This window comes from Nothobranchius furzeri, chromosome 5, assembly GCF_043380555.1.
Source record: "Nothobranchius furzeri strain GRZ-AD chromosome 5, NfurGRZ-RIMD1, whole genome shotgun sequence".
NCBI classification, from domain to species: domain Eukaryota; kingdom Metazoa; phylum Chordata; class Actinopteri; order Cyprinodontiformes; family Nothobranchiidae; genus Nothobranchius; species Nothobranchius furzeri.
This window is the reverse complement of record NC_091745.1, coordinates 7,831,591-7,855,193: the sequence shown is the minus strand read 5'-3', so window position 1 is coordinate 7,855,193 and position 23,603 is coordinate 7,831,591. Positions and strand designations below refer to the sequence as shown.

The 23,603-nt window shown below is 42.6% G+C and overlaps 2 protein-coding genes across 6 annotated transcripts in view; one reads left to right on the top strand and one right to left on the bottom strand.

Moving 5' to 3' along the window:
- gpatch8 (G patch domain containing 8) overlaps positions 1 to 18,652 on the top strand; it is a 30,581-nt gene extending 11,929 nt beyond the window's left edge. For 3 of the 5 annotated variants that reach the window (XM_070551375.1, XM_054740198.2, XM_054740197.2), the window contains 7 exons: positions 446 to 464; positions 3,912 to 3,984; positions 11,692 to 11,759; positions 13,517 to 13,603; positions 13,757 to 13,900; positions 14,220 to 14,356; positions 14,601 to 18,652. In XM_070551375.1, the coding sequence (XP_070407476.1) occupies positions 3,978 to 3,984; positions 11,692 to 11,759; positions 13,517 to 13,603; positions 13,757 to 13,900; positions 14,220 to 14,356; positions 14,601 to 18,435 (4,278 nt within the window). In that variant the 5' untranslated portion in view covers positions 446 to 464; positions 3,912 to 3,977 and the 3' untranslated portion in view covers positions 18,436 to 18,652. Of the gene's footprint in view, positions 1 to 445; positions 465 to 3,911; positions 3,985 to 9,527; positions 9,570 to 11,691; positions 11,760 to 13,516; positions 13,604 to 13,756; positions 13,901 to 14,219; positions 14,357 to 14,600 lie in introns of those variants that run through there. The other 2 variants (XM_070551376.1, XM_015948697.3) reach the window with 2 other exon arrangements.
- Positions 18,653 to 20,305: 1,653 nt separating this feature from the next.
- Positions 20,306 to 23,241, bottom strand: gosr2 (golgi SNAP receptor complex member 2). Its single transcript, XM_015948705.3, has 6 exons — positions 23,082 to 23,241; positions 22,807 to 22,871; positions 22,307 to 22,415; positions 21,498 to 21,630; positions 21,206 to 21,346; positions 20,306 to 20,814 (listed from the first exon to the last, which is right to left on the bottom strand). The coding sequence occupies exons 1-6, from the start codon at positions 23,108 to 23,110 to the stop codon at positions 20,653 to 20,655; spliced, it is 639 nt and encodes a 212-aa protein (XP_015804191.1). The 5' UTR covers positions 23,111 to 23,241; the 3' UTR covers positions 20,306 to 20,652.
- Positions 23,242 to 23,603: the final 362 nt, after the last annotated feature.

The window sequence follows — 23,603 nt, the reverse complement described above, 5'->3', positions numbered from 1 at the left end:
CATACTAACACACCTATCTCCATAGTTCCTTGAGGCATGGCAAGTTCTTATATTTATAGATTAATGATGCACTTATTGGTTTTTTTCCCATTAATGTCCAGACTAAAACCAGACTCAATTCTGAGGCTTCCAGGTGTGGTCCCCTGCATATCACTTCCCTTATTCATATATGTACCTTGCAATGTGCCAATGACACATTGCACACTTTTAAAAACACCCCATATTTTGCTTTGATGTTGTTTTCGAATATTTTTTTTCTTTTTTCCTGTATTAACAGTCAGTTGGTGGATTTATTAAAATGTCTGCCTTTTTGTTTGTATACAGTGTTTGTTTAAAGGCAGAGAGAAATTTGTATTTGCAAGAACTAGGGAATCTTAGCAGAATTGCAGTTGAAGCGTTTGGCCGGTTTCTTACGTTGTGTTACGTGTGACTGTTTTTTTGACAGCCCAGTATTTTAAAGCCAGGTTCGTATGGAAATGCCTTCACTCCACTTGCACTGCTGTTGGACTCGCCGTCGTTGCTTTCATCTGTCTGTCTATTCTTTTGGTGCACTCATCTGTAGTCTAACATTCAGTCTGCACCTCATCTCTGGTCTCCAACCTCTGCTGAGCCCATTTTGACCCCATCTGTTTACTTTCAAGAACTGCAAACTGTTGCCTCATCCGACCTGCTCTACTTGTTCTACAGCCCTAAAAAAATAGCTGAAACACATTTGAATTAAGGTTGGAATTTCAAATGGTTATGTGTAATTATTTGGTCTTTTGCAGGATTTTTTAAACATTGGTGATGCAAAATGAATCAGTTAGGAAAAGCTGAATAACCATGTTATTAGCAGATAAATATAGGTGGATTGTTTTTTTTCTTAAAGCTGCACAATTTTAGCAAATTGACAAATGCTGACTTCTACATAGTGGTTGCTCCATACGGTTGTACAAAAGGAAGCATTGTATCATGAGCAGTAGCGAGTGTCTGCAGTGCAGACGTACGTCAGGGGCATACCAGAAACTGCTAAGCAGCTCATTCCAAATCATGACCACAATTGTACCTTTAGGCTTCAAATTTATGAGCTGAGTCGGGCTTTATGTTGTCTCTCTACCATGTGAGGGACGGCACAAACGGATCTTTTGTCTTTCACAGGAAACTTATCCAATTGTCAGACTCTACATATATCATAACCAGGTTAATGAAGGGACAAATTGCCCAAACTCTTGAGAAAAACAAGCTCCATGACTTTACCATCCCTCAAGAGTAACCAGTCATGATGTTTGCCTCTCAGTTATTAACCTTTTCAGGACACAATTGTAGTTTAATAGGGACAGGAGAAGCGTAAAGAGACAGCTGTGAGGAAAACAAACCCTGTAAAAACAGCTCAATTGTTGTGTTTCCAAGATATAAAGTAATACTGGATGTGCAAAAAAGACGGCAACATTATCAATTCTCAAATACTCCAGATTGCAAGTAAACACTAAAAACTGACTTTTGAATTATCACTTCTTTAAAAACATTAGCAAAAATCTCAATTTATGTTGGTAAAAACACAGTTTTGTTTGCAGATGATGAGTGTGAGGGCAGCAGTAAGTATTTACCAAAATATCAGAGTCATTGTGTACTGGGTCATATTTTTCTCACCAGCTTCTAGGTCTGGGTGATGTGGCTTAAAATCAGTATCACAATATATTAAGGATTTTAACTCGATAACAATAAATAGACGATAACCACAGGTATGCGCAGAAACACCAGATGGGGCTGTCACGTGTATTACATTGAGTCACATTTTTATGTGAGTCAAGGTGGAACAGCTTCTTAAAGGGGCATGAATGTCACCAACCTACAAACATTTTTTCATTTTTTATCATCAAATTTGTGGACATGGGAAAAATCATCTCGATAAAAGTCAGAAATTTTGAAAACGATATCTTTTTGATTTATTGCCCAACCATACCAGCTTCATAGTAAATGACCATTCCACCGTTTAGACGATTTATTTTTTTTAATCTAGAAATGTATGAAAAGAGCCAAGGAAGGCATCAGTTTGCTCTGAAACAAACAACCAAAAAGTAAATCCAGCTTATTTCAGTTGCAGTGTTGGGGTGGAGATGCAGTGTGTGCTTTGTGTTTGAGACTACCTCCATTACAAACCCAGCTCTCCTCTATCACCTTAAAATGCACCCTCATCATGGCTCAGCCTGCTCTTGTTTTGTCCGTTTCTGTTATTTATTTATTTTTCTGACCTCCTGTCAAAGAGATCTAATTGAGCCTTGTTGAGCCATCACCTTTCTCTCTGTGGCTGATCCACCTGAGACTAACCGCTGGAGTTTTGTTAACCTGCCCTCCACCTTCAGCCCACCCCTCTGAATGTGTCCCACTCACAATGCGCTACTAACTCCGACGACCCTTTTTGTTAAAACACTTTAACAAAAAGCTGCATGCTGTTTTTTTATTTTTATTCCTTCCCCTTCACTTACTGTTCGTGAAAGTTGATGTCAGTCTCTTTGTGATTATAAATATCCTTTTTTGTTTGGTTTGTATGGTTTTTGGTAGAATGCAGCACATTGGTGAATGTTAGACAAGCTTGGAATAGTTATAATCACAACACAAAACACTGCTTACAAAGAAATCTCATTGTTTCCTGTTTATTTGTGCTTGAGGATGTACTAGTGTGTAGTGGTGGGACGGTTTTGCATTTCAAGTCAATGTTTTAATATGGCTGACTCATGCTAGCAATTTTAACAATATTCAACTTGCACATTTGGCCATATGTTGCGCTAGCAAATACTGTTGTGTATGTTTTTATATGCCTTAAAGAGCTTGTCCACATTCTTGGACTCAGTTTTCTATAGGAAGCATTGGTAATGATAGGAAAAAGAAGAAGAATTTAGATGGATGTCTGAAATCGTTCTTTTTGCTGATCGTATGAGGGGTCCTAGTCTGAAAGGTGTGTTTTCTAGTCTCTAAATACTAGTGATCATTTTTTAAAAGTGATATGACAATAGTGCAATCAGTGAAAATTGGTTGAAAAGAAAAATATATTTGAAATCTTGATCATGGTTACAACATGACAGTTAATAGACAGAAAAGGTTGAAGGTGTCCAAAAACATCTACAACAGTCACTTTTGGTAACAGGGCTACAAGCACACTGTCTCTCTCTCTCTCCACCTGCACACCCACATACCCCTTCACATATCCATAGTCTGTCTACCCTGGGCCTTGTAATGGTAATCCAAGGCCCTTTAGCTCCACTTCTGTCTCTTCCTCTTGCTCTTTTTGTGACCGCTGTATATGTTTCATGGTGCTCCCTTTGTCATGGTGACGGAATCACAGCAAGCTTGGAGTTTCTGGTCTTCATTTTGGTATTGCTAGATTTCCATACCTGTTTCGTTTAACTTTTCTTTGTGTACTAAGTTCTTACTCTGTAGTGGATCATATATGTATGTGTGTGATACATATATTGCCCTCTCCTTCCTCCTTTTAACATCTCAGTTAGTAGATGTTACTTGATGTGTTATCTTAACTATGAATAATAGAAATGCTCATGCCCAATTTTTGCCTGAAAACTCTTTTTTTAATTGCACTCATGATGCATCAAAACATCTTGTAGTCTACAGGTGTCAAATAGCCTTTTGTATTGATTTAAAAACCTGAAATCCTACCCTACATCTCAAGTCTCCCGATTCTAATTCCTCTCCCAAACTGCCCTAACACACTTTGTGCTGGAAGACACTGATTGTTACACTTTGTAGGTGATGACAATAAAGACAATGGTGATGGTGGTGGTGGTTGTGCTTATGATGATAGTGTGATTTGAGTGTTTTGTCTGTTTGTTGTTTTTCTTTTTTACTCGAGCCCACAGGGAATAGCTCTTCTTATTATTGGAATATTTTTGGTTTTTCTCCTCTGTTCTCTCTGCTAGGATAACATTGGGCACCGGCTGCTTCAGAAACATGGCTGGAAATCAGGACAAGGCCTTGGCAAAACCATGCAGGGTGAGGATGCACTCGTAAACATGATCACATATGCCGGTGGTGCTGAGCCACCGCTTCCTTTCATTTATTTTCTCCCTGACATTTTCAGGTATTTGTTTACATTTTCCACTTGCTGAATTTTATTTCTCTTCACATCCTTCCTCTGACCATCTCTTATTTCTGTTGCTGTACACTAAAGGTTTATGGTTCAAACAAACATCATTCAGGTTCTTGTTGTGCTGCGTTTCTCTTGGAAGTGTATAAAAGTCTCCTGGAGTCTTGTAGTGGTGAGACTGATGGACAACACCCTGATGGTTGCAGATGATGTTATTTGTGTCCTCCTGATGCATTTAGTTTCCATAATATCAGATTAAAGCTGACTTATGACATCCAGCTTTATCAACTGATTATTTTCTAATATGCCACTTTGATTTGCCCTCTTTTCGTGTTTATTTGACTTTTAGTTGAATCCACATTTTGCCAGGGTACATGTTTGGGTTTGTGTCTTTGTTACACAGTCTAAATGTTGCTTTTGGTTGTTTCCTTTGTGCAATGGTCAAACAACCACAGTTGGGATCTACTTCATGTAGCATGGACACCATGTCAGAGATCTAACTGATAACCTATGAACGTTTTGTGGGCCTGCAAGCTATTAGACCTTCAACAGCACATATTACAGTTTCACTGGTGCCTCGTCAGCATGTCAGAAGCAGAATGCTACAGAGCAGTGTAATTAAAGCTTTGCATGTTCTATGAATTCTATAAAATATGTATTTAATAAGCCTCCAGTGAAGGAGTAGAGTTTCTCTGAGGCATTTTGCCCGGTTATTCTGACTCTTGGAGAAAGAAGGCTGAACATGGCTTTATGTGTGGGTTGGTCCTGGCTGACGTTAGCACCTCATTAGCGCAGACCTGCTGTGCTCATAAGCTCAGAGGATGTAGTGCAGAGCTTTTAAACATTTCACTTTTCTGACTCTTTATTTGCTTTCTCTGTCTCCCCTTTTTTCCTGGCTTTTTAAAACTTTGTTTAAAACTCTTAACTTGGCACTGCCCAGCAAACGTGCTGCAAAGCGTTGTCTACTAACGTGCTCTTGGTCGACAGACTGGTATTGGCAGGGTGTCGAGTGAACCTTTTTTCTATGAAACTTTTGACCTTTAGTGTTGTCTATCTGCTTTACCATGTCCTGTTTTATCCTTTTAAAACATTTCAGTGATATGCTGCACTGTTCTCCTGTTAGATGCAAAACTGCAACTCGTGCACAACATGTGAATTAGAAATTTGCCCTGTGTAGTGAACGTATGCTGTCCTAACAGCACATAGCTACATGTAGCTAACAGCTAACAATCAACTCAAACAAAAACAAGAATCTTCACCCATGGCTAGGGTTGGGCATTGAGCATCGATTGGAACAGGACCAACTGTTAGTTTTTCCCGAAATCATTCAAAGTTTTTTTAATTTCGATTCCTAGTTTCAATTCCTAGAATGCCGACCAGAAGAGGAATCCGCGGCTTATCTTCGTGAAAAATAAACGTGATCTGCAAATTGTGATCAACGCTTTTCAGAGCTGATCACACCAGCTGTCTGTGTGCAGCACCGAGTCCCCCCTCCCCCCACCCGGTGTGCAGCGGCCAAATATAAACAAACTTTTACTCCGTAATGTAAACTTTAACTCCTGCAGCGTAGAAGAAACTTGTTAAATACGTCAACACGGTGGATTTAATCGAAGCTTTAAAGAACAAACTCTGGACGGTGAGAGGTGAGTTTGTCTCACTGCAGAAATAAAAACACGCAGAGCGTCAGCAGTCAGACGCAGCCGCTCACCAGCACTCGTGTGTGTGTGTGTGTGTGTGTGTGTGTGTGTGTGTGTGTGTGTGTGTGTGTGTGTGTGTGTGTGTGTGTGTGTGTGTGTGTGTGTGTGTGTGTGTGTGTGTGAGCGTCAGAAGGCTGAACAATAACCTGTAGAATAATTTAAGTCATCATACTAGAGAAGCTTTCTCTGCGGTGGACCCCACACCAGCTTCTGCCACAATAAATAATTATAATAATAATAATAAGTCACACACAAAGTTATGAAATTTTAAATTTCCTTTCTGAACTATTTCTGTTGAGAGTTTTAATGTTTAAAACTGTTAGATAGTTACTGACAGCAGCTACATTTAAGTTTCACTTCCTGTTGTGACTGAATGCTGCTGCAGCATGGAGGTGTAGTTCTCAGTCATCCTGGACACGATCATCCTGAGAGTTTTAGCTGAAAACAGCTGGACGTTTCTGGATGTGTTGGAAACATTTAGCCTCTCATCCCAGAGGCTTCTTCCAGACTTTGGTTGTGGTCAGAAACAAACACACTGGTTGTGCTGCAAGTCTTTTTCTTTTTTTTTTCTCCAAAACATGTTTTTGTCTACATGAAGGTGATGTTGTTGTTCCTAGAATTAAAATTCATGTTCAAGTTGAGATTATTTCATCAAGTAGGGCCTGTGGTTAGCTGGCTCATGTAAAACATGTCATGTCTTGAAAGAATCGGAATCGGGAATCAATAGGAACCGTAATCGAAATGAGGAATTGGAATCGTTCAAAATCAAACGATGCCCAACCCTACCCAAGGCTAGATTTTCTTATCTGAAGATCTTTATGAATGTTTTATGAATGTAACTGCAAATGCAGAAAAAAGTAAGAATACATTTCTGACTATTACACACATCTTAGCATCATGCTTGGGGAGAATTAGATTCAGCTGCTGTTGGAGACAAAATAAACATGGTACTTTTCCTGTTATTAACTTAATTTGAAGTAATCGTCATTTTGCACAGAAGAAATTTCATATGTGATGTTAGTAACCTAAAATGTTTTAGTTTTTCTTTTGTGTGAGGGGGAACCCTGCATATGTTGGTCTTGGAAATTAAGAGTCAGTCAGACAGTATCAGTATACTGGATATCAGTAAAAGAGCTAATATCAAGCATCTGCACTAAGTGGTTATTTAGTCACCACTACTAAGGATTAGTGTTGGGAGAGGCCTGATGGTTGATCTTTCAGAGACAGCCCACATTTAGTTAGATGGTTGTTGAGCTGTGTTGCTGTTGCCCTCCCATATTTTGCTCATGTTCTTATAAGGCCTTGCCTCCTTGAGCTGTCTCATAGGTATTCTCAGCCCAGCCATAGCCAGAGAATGAAGTAGACCTGGAAACGACTTCATTCTGGGCAGACGGACAACACAGCAGAAATTTCAGAGCTTAGTATTCATCATCCGTGGATGTTTATTTCCATCTGGCCTTGAAGAGCTCAGCAGCAATCTATTTGACGTGATAAGGATGAGCTTTGCATGGAGGACAGAACACAATGCAGTGTCTCACTATGCTCTTGTTTTTGCCTCTGGCACCATTCATGTGGTTATATAAGCATCCTACATTGTGGGCAGATGAGACTGCAGCAAGTTGTGTCCAGTTTTGTGTAGGAATTCATTAGCCTGTGTCAGAGACTGCCATCTCTGGTCAAACCAAGCATAGGCCCACAAAGTCATCACATCGTTGTGTCATCTGCTGGATAATCATGCTACCCTTCCTCTCCTTTCCTGTGGTCTTTGTCACAAGAGACAGCTGTTGATATATGAACTTACAGCATTGTCCCCTCTTTAAGTTTTTCCACTGTATTGACTTTTTTCTTATTCTTCTTTTGTCCCTTTTGCCCCTTTTTAGGTAAGGTTTGTTGGATCCCCTTTGTATGTCAGTATGCATGTGTGGGTGTGTTTTCTTTCTCCCACTCTGCAGTTGACCTCAGTGTAACATCCCTCTCTACAGTGAATCGTAGGCTAATGGCCTCTGTCAGCTTCCTCCTCTTTGCTTCATAATCACTAAATTTTTACTTCAATCTGCTTCAGAATGAAACGTGTTTTGATTCATACAAAGAACTGAGATGATCTTTAATCAGGGTAGATGTAGGAAGCCATGATTCGATCACATCCCCTAGAATCATCTACGTACTTTAGAATTTTTTTTTCCTCTTTTGAGTTTTCGTGGCTGCTGTTGAGTAATCTGATTGGCTGTAACCACAGCTCAGACTTTGAATGGCTTGCCGTGTAGACAAGTTTCTCCCCTCTGCTTGTTTACCTGTCTCTACCTCTAAAACTGTGAAACTCAAGTGTGTGTGTGGTCATTATGTGGGACTGAAATATGTGTGTGTGTGTGTGTGTGTGTGTGTGTGTGTGTGTGTGTGTGTGTGTGTGTGCCTGCTACTTACCGGGTCATAGAGTCAACTTACAGGGAAATCCTCTCTCCCCTCTTCACTGCGGATGTCTCTGTCCCCATGGTTACAGGCTTCCATCCTCCCCCTTTTTCTTTGCCCCTCCTGCACAGCATGTTTGTCCCAGAGGTGCACTCCTGCCTGCCTCAAACTGTCACTCACCTGGGGTTTTAAGCAGTGTTGTAGTTAGGACACTGAACCACCACTTTTAATAGTATTAAATAAATGTAATCCTGCTATTGGCTCCACAGTTTGGTTTCCTAAAAACGGCTGTTTTGTACCAATGCAGAACCCTCTCTAAGCACTGCTCAAAGCCTTGCTGGCTCTACTCTCAGGTACGTTCTTATGTTTTATGTGTCCATCTGTTGTGGGGGTTAAGCACATCCCAAACTGAGCTCGCTGGCTGTAGGCTAGTGAGGAAATAACATCTCAAGGAGATCTGCTAACTGGGCTTACAAGCGTCTGCAAGGCAAAAAGCTCATAGGGGGAAAATGGTGGTCATCCCTAGAAGAATGAATAAGTCTAGATATTTTAACACTTTAAAAAAGCAAAAATAAAAAGACTTGTGATGGTACAAAGCACATCAGAGATTTCATCTGACGTTAAGATTTGTTTGTTTGTTTATTTATTTACCCGGCTTCTCCCATCAGAGTACTGTCCCTAAAGGAGTTGTAGTTTTTCACCACATTCTGAATATCAAAAGATATTTTCAGATGTACACATTTGATGTTATGTAGCTGCCTTTCCACTACACTGGTAAAGATCAGAAACTTCAAATGTTTGTGTAGTTCTCACTTTTTCTTTTGTAATTGGATAAAAAGTTATTATTTTAAGAGAGAGAAAAATTTCAAAATGGTCAAGTTTATGAATTTTAGTTTAATCTATGTACATAACTATGTGTTTACAAATTTTTTATTCAGATTATACAAATATCCCTCAGTTATTCTCCAGTCCCTAAAATAAAAATCTGATAAAGCTGTACATGTTTTGAGGGAGATGGTTAAAACAGAGGCTCTCTGTGAAAGTTGCTGGTTGTGATGTCCAGTAGTGGAAAGGCTTAGAGTTAAGGGTGCTTGTCTGAAAGCATGATGACACCACTGTAGGGGCCTGGGGACCTGGACGAGCGGTTTGGACTAGTGGTGAGAGGAAATCCCTGTAAGCACCTAGCCCTGAATGAAGGAATGGGGTGGGTGGGGGTGGGGGGTGACACACTGAAGCCCCTCTGGTAAAGAACGCCCGAACCCCCTAAACCACACTCCCAACCCCACCCTCCCTTCTCCATGTGCCTCAATCTTCCTGCTTAACCAATTGGTGTTTCTTTTTTACAGCGATTTGATCCTGCCCATGTTGTGCTGATGGTAAACTTAGTGGTAAATGTTATTTTATCCCCCAATTGATTTGATTATTTTTTATTGTTTGTTTTAATTTCTCCCATTATTTTCATTTTCCTCTCATCAGAGCACCAATGCTACATAGGCTTTCAATTCTCTCCGTCTTAGTCCTCATTCTGCTGCTTGTATATTATCATGCATCTGTATTACTCTTAGAACATTGTCATTTTGTTTGTTTTCAGTTTTTTAACCTTGTGATTCACACCTTGTGATTTAGACGCACATTGTTTTTGTCTGGTCCCTTTGTTTTCCACCGGAATGGGTAATGTGGAAGTATTGTCACTGTGTTTAAAGATTGGTGATAGTTTGGGATGACTGTAATTGTTCATGAATCTTTAATTCTTGGCCTTGCTTGTGACTCCATTCAGACTGACCACTGCAGTGGCTGGCTAGCAGGCAAAACTGTATATATTTATTTTGGTTCACTTCTCTGTGAAAGAGTGTGAATCCACACATCTGTCAGTAGTTTTGTGATTTCAGTGTCACACAGTAGTTCCTGACTTTCAGTTCCTCCATTGATTAAGCCTTCAAAAATCAATAGGAGTGAAATGATGGGTTTAAAGCTCGTCTGAATGAAAGACACTGCAGTGGGACTGAATGTCCAGGCAGGCTTTTACATGTCACAATGCCCATGCATCCGTGATTTCACAACGAAAACGTCATTGGGCTGCGATGACTCTTTTTCTTGGTATAGAACAGAAATTGAAACAGCATGATGCCTTCCCGTGTTCAGGAAGGCATCATTTAAATGCTAGACCATTTTGAAAAGGACTCATTTTACTATAAATGTTCTTTCTTTTGATCTTTTGTGGTTTATTTATTAAACCTCTAATCATTTTGAAACATCTGAAACTGAGTAGGAAAGAACAGGAAAGTAGGTGGAATAGAAGAACCCTGATGCATTAGTTGTACATTTACATCATCACAACTGTAGTTTTCTCTAAAGCCCAATGGCAGATTTGTGGGGAACTAAACTTAACTCCTCTATATGGGAGTGGGGAAAAAACTGAAACCAAACTGAATTGATAATCCCTATCAGTAAGATTGGTGGTTGTATTGACTAGCACCAGGAGCAGCAGACTAGTCCAAATTCTTTTTAAGCCTTTTGTTTTGAGATCCCCCGTCTATCTGTCTATCTGTCTATCTGTCTGTCTGTCTTCCTCTTCCTTTTCCTACTCATACCCATGTTTTACCAGGTAAGTATCCCCAATCCCTTGCACTGTCACCATGGCGACACCTGGCCTGTGACGTCACTCTGCTGTAGTTCAGTGCTTGTTTTTTTATTTACTTTTTCTCTGCTTTGTTTGGCTGATTATAAGTGGATTAAGCGATTTTGTCTCAATCTCTGAAGTAGTTTTGATTTTTTTTTAATATGTTTTATATCTTTAATGTTTCGTTCTGTTTTTTGGTTGTCCTTTGGTTTGTTTATTTTTCTACAGTTAATTTCCTTCTGCCCTAGCTCTTTTCACAGCTTACGTAACACAGGTTAGCTCTCATTTACCCGCAGACACGATGAAACACACAAGTAAATGCACCTAGACCATGAGGTGGTAAAAAGGGCTTGTTAGACAGCTCAACGGGAGGGGCTCCAATTACCCTAAAAAATACTGGGCGTACCACCCCCTCCCTATTGCATACTGTTGTAGCGGTGGTGCAACTCCACTTCCACACAAAATGCAGCAATGGCACAAATGTTTCCCCATGCTGCAGCGTGCTTGATATTCCTGGCATTCTGGTTCAACAGGACTTCAGCTATTTACAAACAGGGGTGGCATATTTGTTTGAGGGCTTTTTTCTTAGAAGGACACATAAAGAAGGCAAATTGCTGAGTAATCTTAAAGACCAACATAAGACGAAGCTGCTGGTAATGTAGAACATCAGCTTTGTGAGATGAAACGGGAAGGCTACATGTGTTAGTTCGCTGCAGTAAGCTGTGAGAATGGCTGGTGTTTGGTTCACTGTAGCTTTCTGGTCTCTTTGCACTTCAAGGCAAAATTCTCTAACCCCAGCACCTTATGCTCTAAAAGCAGGCTGTCTTCGACGTAGTCCTTTGTCCCAGCCTCAGAAACTGACCTGGTCTTTTCTGTCCCTTCTCCCTCAGGACGCACAGACCCTGTGCCCATTATACTTAAATATGATGTCATGGGGATGGGCCGGATGGAAATGGAGGTAGGATGCTCTTTTGTTCATGTTGTATTTGAAAGGAGCGGTCGTAGAGTTAAGAAGTTTTACTTAATGCTAGGGCTGCACGATATTAGGAAAACCTACGATATTCGATAACAGTGCTTAATATTGCGATATCGATATTACTCACGATAAATAACCAAATACTAAAGTATGCAGTGTTGATGTCGTCTGGCGTGTGACGTCTGCTCTGGGTTCAAAGCAAACAAAAACTAATGCATGAATTCCATTACAACATAACATTTTATTGCAAAAATGTGCAGCTGCAGCTGCTACTGTATTAGCAGCAAAACAACAACCTGCATGCATGCAGTTTCTCAGTGACTTTAAAACACCACCTCCACCATAAAACTTTTTCTGATACTCCAAATACAGAAAAACATCCCTTACCAGGGTTTTTGAGTAAATAAAAAAAAATCAGAAAGTAAGTTTAAATGTTAAATAATAGTTAACATCACTTACATGCAACAGCAAATTCTCTCATTGCTACTGAGCATTTTCTCCACTTATGTGGTTATGATATAAGGCTGTTGCTGTAACTGGGAAGTGATCTGTGCTGGGCCAAACTAGGAGAATATTAAGATTTTCTGAGGGAAAGAGAAAAACAATTTTCTACCTTTCAGAAGAGGAACTGGCAAAAAAAACTACATGGAAAATATATGAAAACGATTGTTTTTAACCCCAAATTGAACAAGTTTACCTAGATCTTAAAAAGCAGCTCAGATGATGAAACTGCAACTATGATTCTGATAACAAGCTAACAAATTGAACTAGCTCCTCTAAGATAACCGGCTAGCAGAGCTTCTGACTGACAGTTTATGTGCAGCAGCAAATCAACTATCTTGATTAACAAGGTTATAAAAGCTCATAAATGAAAAATCACTTTGATGTGTGGGGGAACTTTTCCAGGCCCTCTTTAGCAGCTCAGGGTGGGACTGGGAGGAGAGTGCTGTAGCCTTTTAGCTGGAAGCTAATCGGAGCCTGGGGCTAACACTAGCGACATGAAGGTGGGTTGGTTCACCGGCACGTGTCGGAGTCAGCCCGGTAAAAATGATTAACGACACCGAGCGGACTCACGTTCACGTTTGAAAGCAGCGCTGAATCCAGAAACATCAGCACAAAGTGCGTTCGTTGCTCTGAGCCAGCATGATGAACAAGGGAACGGCGCCGCAAACTCTGTTCGGGTGTTGCTTTCCAAAAGGGTCTACGTAGGGGGCGGGCGTATTACGTGAACGGGACCATCTGATTGGCCGCATATCAGAAAGGCTACATTTGATTGGTCAAATAATACTTCCGCTTAAAAAACAGAGCTGGTTTACAAAATGTTGATGTATGACACAGATGGAAATGTTTGAACCAAACATTTATCGCTGTTTTTGCCGTGTTTTGCGATGGGCCTATCGCACGTCCTGTTATCGCGATGACGATAATTTTTCGATATATTGTGCAGCCCTACTTAATGCAAATGTTTGTTCAATAGTAGCTTACTGTTTTGTCAGATTTGTTTTTATTGCTAACAGGAGAAATAAGAAGTAACATTAGAGAACACAAAACTAACCAGTCCTACTCTGGGTAGTTTACATCTGCTGTCTCAATAGCTTCCACCGTTCAGACTTGTCCAGTTCGTCCAGTCATCAGTCCAAACATTAAGAGGCTGTCTCTATTTTAAGTGCTACATAAAATGCAGAGAACTCCTGTTGACCACAGTTTTGTTTACTTAACCTCTGGTGTTTGTGTTTTAGCTGGACTATGCAGAGGATGCCACAGAGAAGAGGAGAGTCCTCGAAGTGGAAAAGGAAGACACAGAAGAACTTCGACAGAAATACAAGGTGAGCTTCGTAAGGACTACCGAAAGTGTTCAAGTAAACGTTTGTAAAAGTGGATGATTACAAGCATAGATGGAGAACCAGTTATCTTCTCTGAATGCCTTTAAACACATTGATTCATTTAGAGGTTTTTTTTTTTATTCTTTTCGAAACTAGGACCAGGTGGAAAAGGAGAAAGCCATTGCTAAAGCTCTGGAAGACCTAAGAGCAAATTTCTACTGTGAGCTTTGTGACAAGCAGTATACTAAACACCAGGAGTTCGACAACCACATTAACTCTTACGACCACGCTCACAAGCAGGTACTGCAACACACACACACACACACACACACACACACACACACACACACACACACACACACACACACACACACACACACACACAGATAATGTAATATTAAACACTTGATCAGTGATATGACAACGTTTTTGTCTTTAGTCATACGACTGCTGTTGCTGCCATAATTGAAGTCGGTGCTGAGATAGAAGTTAAAGCGTACTTAGTCATATTTCCTTGGTCAATGCTTCAGAAAACCATGAGCGTAATCCACACATGACACCATGTATTGGGAAGGACATCATTGGTGAATTTGACGTTTTTTTCTCTAATTTTACTCAGAGGCTCAAAGAGTTGAAGCAGAGAGAGTTTGCTCGTAACGTGTCGTCCCGTTCACGCAAAGATGGAAAGAAGCAAGAAAAGATGCTGCGCCGACTACATGAGCTGGCTGAGCAGAGGAAACAAGACAAGCAAAACCGGTAAGAGTCTGTTCCTGCGGAGCCCCCTGCTGGCTGGACTTCCGCTGCTTCGAATGCACCACCAAGCATGTTTAAATTGGTTTTCACTGGAATTATAAAAGAATTTATGCAACGAATTATTCTTGAGAAATATTTAAACTTTTATGGTTATTTTATTACCATAACACAAGCTGCTGTGTCTTGTTTATTTGTTCCATTTGTGTCATTTTCCACATCACAGTGGTCTTATGTTTGTGTGTTTTAGGACTCCTGGAAGTGGACCCATGTTCAAAACCACCACAGTTGCTGTTGATGGAGAGAAACCAGACGATGTTGACAACATGGTAATTGAGAACCCTGTTGTGGCAGACGCCACCCTAGAGGGACTGCCTGCAGAAAAACCGGGCCAGTCGTCTCCCAAGTATGGACCTGCTATCACTTTTTCTCTAAGAAAGAGCAAATCTTCATCTCCAACTCCCAGTGGTGCATCCAAAGTCAGTGTGTCGTTTTCTTTTGCCAAGAAAGCCCCAGTAAAGTTGGAGACAGCAGCTGCTGTGTTCACTGATCACGGTGAGGAGGCGATTGAGGAGGAGGAGAGTCAGGAGGGAGAGAAAGCTGTAGCACAAGAGGAGACATCAGGCTGCAGCACAGACAGTCCAAAGGGAGGAGCTGAAGAATGTGAAGGAGAAGAGAAAGGTGGCATGGCTGGGATGGAGGAGACACAGCAGTCAGATGATGGGGGCTCTCTAGCCTCTACTCTCAGCAAACTCAAGATGATGATGATGATGAAGAAAGAGGAAGGACATACTGGACAGGAGCCTCAGTACTACCACTATGTACCTCCAGCTCATTGTCGGGTAAAGCCCCACTTTCAGTTTCTGCTGTTCATGAAGGCAACTGAACAGGGTGCTAGCAAAGATGAGGAAGATGAGGAAGAGGTGCAGGAGGAGAAACAGGCTGAGGAAAGTTGTGATCAGACAGAGTCTAAAGCAACTGAGGTTAAAATGGAAAAAAAACAAGATGATGCACCAGCCCCTGACCCAGAGCCAGCTCCTCCGTCACCTGAAGCAAAGCCTGATGAAGATGCTTCCGTGTGTGTAGAAGACACGGCTTCAGCAGTGCCCACTTGTGCTCCTCAGAAAGAGGAGAAAACACAGAACACGGCGGATTCAAATACGGGTCCAAAAATCCCTACTGGTCCCTTCTTCCCAGTCCTGAGCAAAGATGAAAGTACGACCCTGCAGTGGCCCACAGAGCTGCTTGAATTCACAAAAGCTTTGCCTTCACTGTCTTACAGCTGCAACCCTCTCTACTTTGACTTTAAGCTGTCTAGAAACAGAAGACTGCATGGTGCAAAAGCAGAAAAGTCTCCTAAACCTGCTGAAGAGACCGATAACAAAGGACAGGAAGTAGCTGCTTCAACAGCTGAAGGAGATGCAGCACCGGAGCCTGATAGGAACACTGATAAAAACAAGTCAGTGGTGAAGGGAGAGCCTGGCCAGCCGGACGGTGATGAACAAAAACCTGAAACCTCCAGTGGTAGTGCAAAGAAGAAGAAGAAAAAGAAGAAGCATAAAAAATCTGCAAAGCATTCCAAACACAAAGGAAAAGAGAAAAATGCTGCAGAAGATGCAGAAGAGACTGATGTTACGCAGGAGAAACCCAAAAAGAAGAAGAAGCACAAACGGAAGAAAAGCAAAAACAAGAATCCAGATAAGACGACGTGTGGTGAAAAAGAAAAGGCTAAGCCAAAGTCAGAAGATAAGGCCATTAGCTCTTCTGTTCAGCTGACAACCGGTGGTGGAGCATCCACGGCAACTGAACTGGGCAAGAGGAAACGAGCTGCAAAGGAAGTGCCTTCGAAGACTGGAGCAGAGCAAGGAGGAAACGGAAAAAGTAACGACAAGCCCAACTCCTCCGAGGAGCACAGTAGTACCAAGAAACAAAAAACCGACTCCAGCGCATCCCAAAGTGCCTCCTGCTCTGCTGCTGCTCAAAAGAGTCCTGGTCATGGTAGGCCCCCCAGCAGCGAAAGTGAAGAAGAAGGTGGCTCCAACAATCAGCACTCACGCCATCACAAGTCAAGTCCACGGGAGCAGCGACGCCACCACAGTGAAGAATCCAGACGGTCTTGCAGCCGCTCATCGAGGCGGGGGGACAGACGGGGCAGCAGTCGTCGGCACCATCGTGGCCAGACCTCTCGTAGTCGCTCGTACTCTAGTAGCTCAGAGCGTTCCTCGGCAGGAAGCAGTGCCTACAGTTACCGCAGCCGCAGCTACTCGGACAGCTACAGCGACTACAGCACAGAAGGCCGCAGGCGGCGGCACTCCAAACGCTCCTCAGACTCAGAATATGAACGAAGGGGCAGCCGAGGACGTAGACGGTCCAGGAGACATCAGTACACCTCCTCCTCCTCAGAGGACTCTCGCTCACATTCACGTAGCTGCAGCCGAAGGAAGAGGCATCGGCGCCGTCACCGGAGCAGCTCCAGAAGTTCCAGCAGCTGGAGTCGCAGCACAAGTACAAGATCCTGGAGGCGGAGCTACAGCCGTAGCCGAAGCTCAGGCAGCCGTTCCTCCAGCTCAAACAAAGGTTCCCCGCACAGACGAAGCACCAGGGCTCGAGGGGACAGTGACACAAATCGCAGAGACTTCAACCGCTCCCGTATCTACCGCTCCCAGTCCCCACGTTCATCGTCACGAGGCCTTAACCGCAACACCCACTCGTCCGGCTTGCAAGCTTTGAGGCCAGGCGGGTCCCGTGATGCAGGGGAACAGAGAAACACGCTAACGGCACGCCAACTGCTGGAGAAGGTTCAGTCCAAAAAGAGTTCAGATGATTCAACCACAGGAGCAAAATCTGGGAGTAAGATTAAAGACCCGCCACAGGGCTACTTTGGTCCTAAACTACCCCCGACTCTAGGAAGCAAAGCCATGTTGCCGCTTTTTGGTAAGCTTCAGGCAGGAAAGAAACCTTTGCTCTCCCTAACCAGACCTGATGAGGGAGAGAAATCTGGAACGGGAAAGAACTCGGAAGCAGATGGAGAGGTGATCCTTGTTGAACCCATAAGAGAGTTTCCTCCTCCACCGCCACCACCACCAGCTCCACCAGTCCAGAAGGTTGAAGAGGCTCCACAGACCACAGTGACTCAAGCAGAGATGCAGCAGCAACCCACGTCTGAGGAACAGGTACACCAAGACCCTCTGCCGATGTTTGAACAGGACCCTTCCATGATGATGTCCCAGTACCAAGGAGAATCAGGACAGGATTCCTCCCACAACCCCATGATGGAGTCTCTAATGCCTGATATGCAACAACAGCCCCCGGTGCACGGGTACCCGACTTACCCTCCCCCCAGTCTGGAGGAGGACAGCATTGAGGCAGAAGAGGATGGACTGGCGCCTTTGGAGAGTCAGCCCATCACCTTCACACCAGAGGAGATGGAAAAATACAGCAAGCTGCAACAGGCAGCACAGCAGCACATTCAGCAGCAACTTTTGGCCAAGCAGGTCAAAGCCTTTCCCTCAGCTGCAGCGGCTGCAGCTGCAGCTGCCGCAGCTGCCAACTTGGCTCCAGCTCCCGCTCCACCAGCCCTGCAGCAGATCCACATCCAGCAGCCCACCGTTTCTGTAGCTTCAGGAACGTCCATCGCCACCGTCCAGCATGCCATCCTGCAACACCACGCAGCCACTGCTGCAGCCATGGGCATCCACCCAGCACACCCCCACCACCATCATCCCGCACACGCTCAGTTGGCCCAGGTACATCACATTCCGCAGCACCACCTTACTCCCATCTCCTTGTCTCCTTTGGCCCCCTCTCTTGGTCATTCTTTGGGACACACACTGGGACATGCAGGACTGATTCCTGCCCACCCAACAGCCTTCCTGTCTGGTCAGCCCATTCATATTATCCCTGCGTCTGCACTTCACCACACCCCCTTAGCTCTCCACCACGTCCCGCATGCAGCTCTTTATCCCACACTTTTTGCCCCACGTCCCTCCCAGGCTGCTGCAGCGGCAGCTCTGCAGCTCCACCCACTCCTGCACCCAATTTTCTCAGGACAGGACCTTCAGCACCCGCCTAATCATGGCTCCTGAGTGACAACGGACGTGAAACATGATAATTACAGGATTCAGCTATTAAACGCAGGACAGAACAATTATTGGTCTGAGGATTTAGACGTATGTGTCAGACGCGACACCTGTAAGTTAAACCACGCTGGTGGAAACCTGCCTTGGGATAAAAAAAAACACTAATATTGTCATCATCTAGTTTGTGTAGCTTGGTTTATTTCCCCTCGTGCTTTATCTAAATATTGAGTCAAGACAAACTTTCTATTGAAATTGGCTTTTATTTTAATCCAGGCTGACAAAACACACTGGAGATTTTTGCATAAACGATTACAGGTTTAGCTACTTTTAGCGTCCAAAGAGAACCGAAGTGACTAAGAGAAGTAAACAGAGTCCTGCTATGGCAGGAGAAAAGTGGCTATGTTACAGAAATGAACCTCAGCGGTGTAATGCAAGATATTGCTGAGATTGCACATTTTGGTTATTTCTGCTACATTGATGTTCCCATTAGACAACCTGTTTTCTACTTGTCTTCAGATAGTTTGTATTGCTGTAATTTGTACATATATCAGTGTATAATGTGAAAAATCAGGCCAACAGTTACATGAAACGACATGTCTGCAGTCTAAACTGGTATAGCGCTGTCCTTAAGGAGGAATTTGATGCAAGGGTTTTACTGATTCTCTGAGGCAAAACTTGTTTTCTGTTTGAGGGTACACATGAGTGAATTGCACTGAAATCTGTACATTGAGGTGGTGTGTTTGCATCACATAACAATGAGTGTAGTATACTGCAATAATTGTAATTTTGTTTTTAAATTATTTTCCAAATTCTCTTCAGAAGAAGGGCCTTGTTTGGCTTTTGTGTAATTTTGTAAATAAGAATGCTGTAGATTAACCTTTTAACACTTAAAGGTCGAGAGCTATTAGGAAAAATAAAGTGGGATAAAAGTTGGACACGTGTGTTTTATCAGGCTGTTTCTCAATCGTCCCGCTGACACCGGCTGGGATTGCAACAAGACGTCTGTCAAGAAGTAGCGACTGTATTTAAAAAAACACAACTCTGTTTCACCAAAATAAAACCTTCAGCGCACGTGCGTTTTTCTTCTTCATAACGTTCACCAGAAACACCCCGGCAATCCCTGCTGGTATTAGCCAACAGTAGAGGGCGCTCTAGTTGCACTGAACACATGCAGTCAAATCCACATGAAAAACAGTGAAATGGCCTCCTGTCAGCAGCACAGCTAGATGTTTTTATTGTGTCTGGGAAATCACTTCATGATGACAGAAGATCCACAGAGGACAAGCCTGACAATCAGAACATTACCTTTAAGTAAAACCTTTTAGACTTATTTCTCATTTATAGCCTAGTTCCTAGATGACACAAATGGCCCTGCAATGATATAATTTTATCATTAAAATGTACATAAGGCTATTTGGACTTGGTGGAAGAAAAGTGGATTTCCTTCATAATTCCCATTGGAATAAATACCAGCACACATCTAATGAGTTTGTTAAATGAGCAGGCCGGCTGACAGCCAGCACAGCTCTCTAAAGAGACCATTTCACAATAAGTTTAAGGTTAGTGTTGTAAAAGATGCTGATCTTAGCTACATCTAAGATTTGGACTGGGTATGGATTCTGGTAAATTCAGATGAAAGCAACTAGACTTTTGAACATGTACCTCAGTTCTTGAATTAAAATTTTCATCCACTTGACGGTTAAATCTGCATCGACCGAGCAGAGTGCACTTATGACGTTGGCTAACAGTAGCTCATATGTATTATATAATCACTACATCAGCACAGGATAGAAAATGTTAGTTTAGTCAGACAAATTAAATAATGGGCATTTTTACATTTATACTCTTGTTATGAAAAGACAAATGACAAACCAAGGAGAAAAAAAATGATTTTTTCATTGGAAGAAAACAATAACAAGAATAGTTTACAGTGGTTTTGATAAGAGTAGATGTTTGGTAGTAAATCTGGAGGAAGCAGCAGACTGATTAGAAGTAACAGGCTATCAGGACTTTGAAGTGCTGTAAAATACTGTCTGTACGTCGAGTCTTCAGCATTCCCATTTAGCAACAATCCAGGGTAAAATGATGCTAATCCATGTGGAAAAGGAAAACATAATGGCACCAGTTATAGGTCACTTAAATGTTAAAATTCATATCATGTGGGATGACGAAATGCTGAAATGTCCAGAACTTTTTAACTGTTGGCAAACAGGTGGTTGGATGTCAGCCCAGGTATCTGACGACCAGAAACATGAAGATGCAGGTCAGCAACATTCCTCCGATCATGATGAACTTATCTTGGGTGGCTCGCCTTTCTATAAGTCTCATCACCGTGTTAGATAGACCCAACATGTTGGCCACATCCAGCATCTTCTTATGTGTTCCCTGTGAATAAAAAACCCAACACATCAGTAACGATCACATTACGACTGTCAACAGTATCGGCACTACTTCATCTCATTTTGGGAGTGGGCCTGGACCCTCCCTGACGCGCCACTCTCAGTCAGCGGTTTCTCATGACTGGACCGCCAGGCTGTGAGTAGATCAGCAGTCACGCCCTGATAAGAGGCCTGAAGCCAAACCAGGAAGCCCATCTCCTCCCTGGAAACACCACCCACTTAGAAAACGCTCAGGAACAATAAGTCAATTGTGGACACCAGAAACCGGGTCAGGAAATAGAAATCAAATTTATTCTGGAATAGAATTTATTTCTTAAAGAAAACAAATGTTCACACACTTTTGCTTTGTCTTGCATGTATTTAGAGATGACACAGACCTTGAGAGTAGATCTTTGATCTCGGAGCCCATTGAGGATGCTCGAGCCACTGCCCAGGAGGTCGTCCATGCCTCTGTGTGCGTTGTGCAAGTTGGTATTAAACTGTAGGGTTTCATCTATAGGAATGGAGGTATCTGCATCCTGTTGGATAAGATCATTTTTATTTGTAACGATCCTGAACTTGTGTGCCGAACTACCAGTCCAGTTATTGGACAGTGTCACAAAAAAATGTGTTGGATTTTAAAATGAGTTTGTTTGCATTAGAGAATGCTGCTACGTAGAAGGGACTTACATTTGTGGTGAAGGTGCGGCTCAGGAGTTCCTCCCGTTCTCTTTCCTGGGCCTCTCTGGCGTAACGTCGGTGCTGAAAGTTTTGTAGAGCCGTCCGCAGATGTTGAACGTCGTACTTGAGCTGGTCCACTCGTCTGATGGAGAGCAAACGACAGCACCAAATATTCACTCCACACTGCTGATATGATGATATGCAGGTCCAGCTAACGACATTGATAACAAGTTTCCTCATAAATATTCTCTGGTAATCACCACCCGCGTTACAAGTAGGAAAAAATAGATAACTTCTGTTTTTAAAATATGAAATCTGTGGTTTGTTTTGCAAGTTAATTTAATCAAATTCCAACAAAAAAATGAAAACAAAAACTTTGTGAACTGTTCTTAAAATGTAAATGTTTCACTATGATGCTTATTGTCTCTCGTCTCAGACACAATCCCAGTATTTATTGTTTCTAGGTTAAGAACCATTCTTTTGAAGCTCAGATCTCATGCAGTTGGAATGAAAAGCCCTGTTTTTTGGCTTCACTTTGGTCCTCCTGCCAGGATCACAGGAAAGCTCTGGGATGGGGTGAACAGTGTCCCCTAAGGGCTGTTTACCCAAGTCTGAGATGAATCTCTGCCCAACGCAGCAGGAATGTTTGTGATGACGGGGCTTCTAGGGGAATGTTTTCACAGAGCCACGTCGCCACAGGGCAAGAGGAGGCTGTGTGTTTTGCCTTCTACACCCTCTTGGTGTCTTTATGAGATATAGTTCACCTCGTCAGATCAGGAGCTTTATGGACACTGTCAAATGACTCACTCCAAACTCACAATTTGGCATTCTGGCGGCGATTAGGTGGTTCTTTGCTGGCGAGGATCTCAAGGCGTTCCAGATGATTGAAGATCTGGTCGATTCTAGCCTGGAGTTCATTCTCTAACACTTGTACATACAAATAGGGGAAAACACAAGGGAAATTAGCTCATTAGCTTCTGTAGGATTTAGGTCTGCTCTTGATGACAATAAAAGGTGATGTCATGGTTTGTGAAGGAACTGAGGAGGAGGGTTGACTGGCTCCCACCCTTCTACTTCCTGACAGGCACCAACTACAGAAAACAACCAGCCAGAAAGGCATCAGCCCTCCTCCTTCTGTCAGTACATCCGAAACAGCAACAGTCAGCCACAGCAGGGACTGACAGGGAAATGAGCAAGACATTCAGGGGAAAGTAAGACAGGAGAGGGCACTAGCAGCAACACCTTTAAACCAAAACAGACGCATGTGTAGATGAGCTGACACGAATCCTGGCATAACTGATGATCGTCCTTTACTCACAGTGAACGGAGTCACGGTCTGTCCTCTCCAGGTTTCCCATCTGAGACTGCACCTCCTGGATTTGTCTATTCAAAATAAAACAATCGTTACTGAACAAGAACCAAAACACCTTAAACATTTGACTGTTTCTTTACTTATCTACATGCATCAACATCACATTTCATTCCGGCCGTGTGTGTGTGTTTACACTAGCTACCCTGTAAACGTTGTTTAGATAGTTAAGAAGAGCTAACGTTGCTAATAAAGTCTCACACAAACCCGCCCGCTGTACTCACTTGTTTGTCTGGTGGTAGAGCGTCTCCATCGTTACAAAGCCAACGTTTCTACCGCCGTCTCCTTGATAACTTATTTATTACAATACCTCTATTCTAACAGGTGGCTAAGCTTTTTAGCTAACGATTGAGGAGTGTACACGTCATCAGCGGAGCTTTTGTGTACGGAAATGACAAGCGGAAGCTGCGCGGGATCACGCGAGAACCACAGGAAAAGTAAGAGCGCTCACTCCGCCTCAAATTTCAGAAACTCAATTCTTTTACAACACATGCCCATCATTTTCTCTTAACACTAACATATATTATAATATATTTTGTTTGCCTAAAGCAACATTTAATTGGTTACATACTTTTAAATATATAATGCTGTACGTTTTGCTTCAGTTGCATTTTGTGACTTGACGATCTTTGGCGTTGCAAAAAACGTTGCAGACCTTTACACCGTTATTGGTGTGTAAGCGCAGGCTGGCAAACCATGACCCCTACACGTCACCCACTGATGAAGTTGGTGTTGCCATCACAGAC

Coding starts and splice junctions, on each gene's coding strand:
- gosr2 (XM_015948705.3), bottom strand. CDS start 23,110: ATGGAGACGCTCTACCACCAGACAAACAA. Junction 21,631..22,306: donor CGCCGCCAGAATGCCAAATT/GTGAGTTTGGAG, acceptor GCTCTCCATCAG/ACGAGTGGACCAGCTCAAGT. Junction 21,347..21,497: donor GCCGCACCTTCACCACAAAT/GTAAGTCCCTTC, acceptor CTTATCCAACAG/GATGCAGATACCTCCATTCC.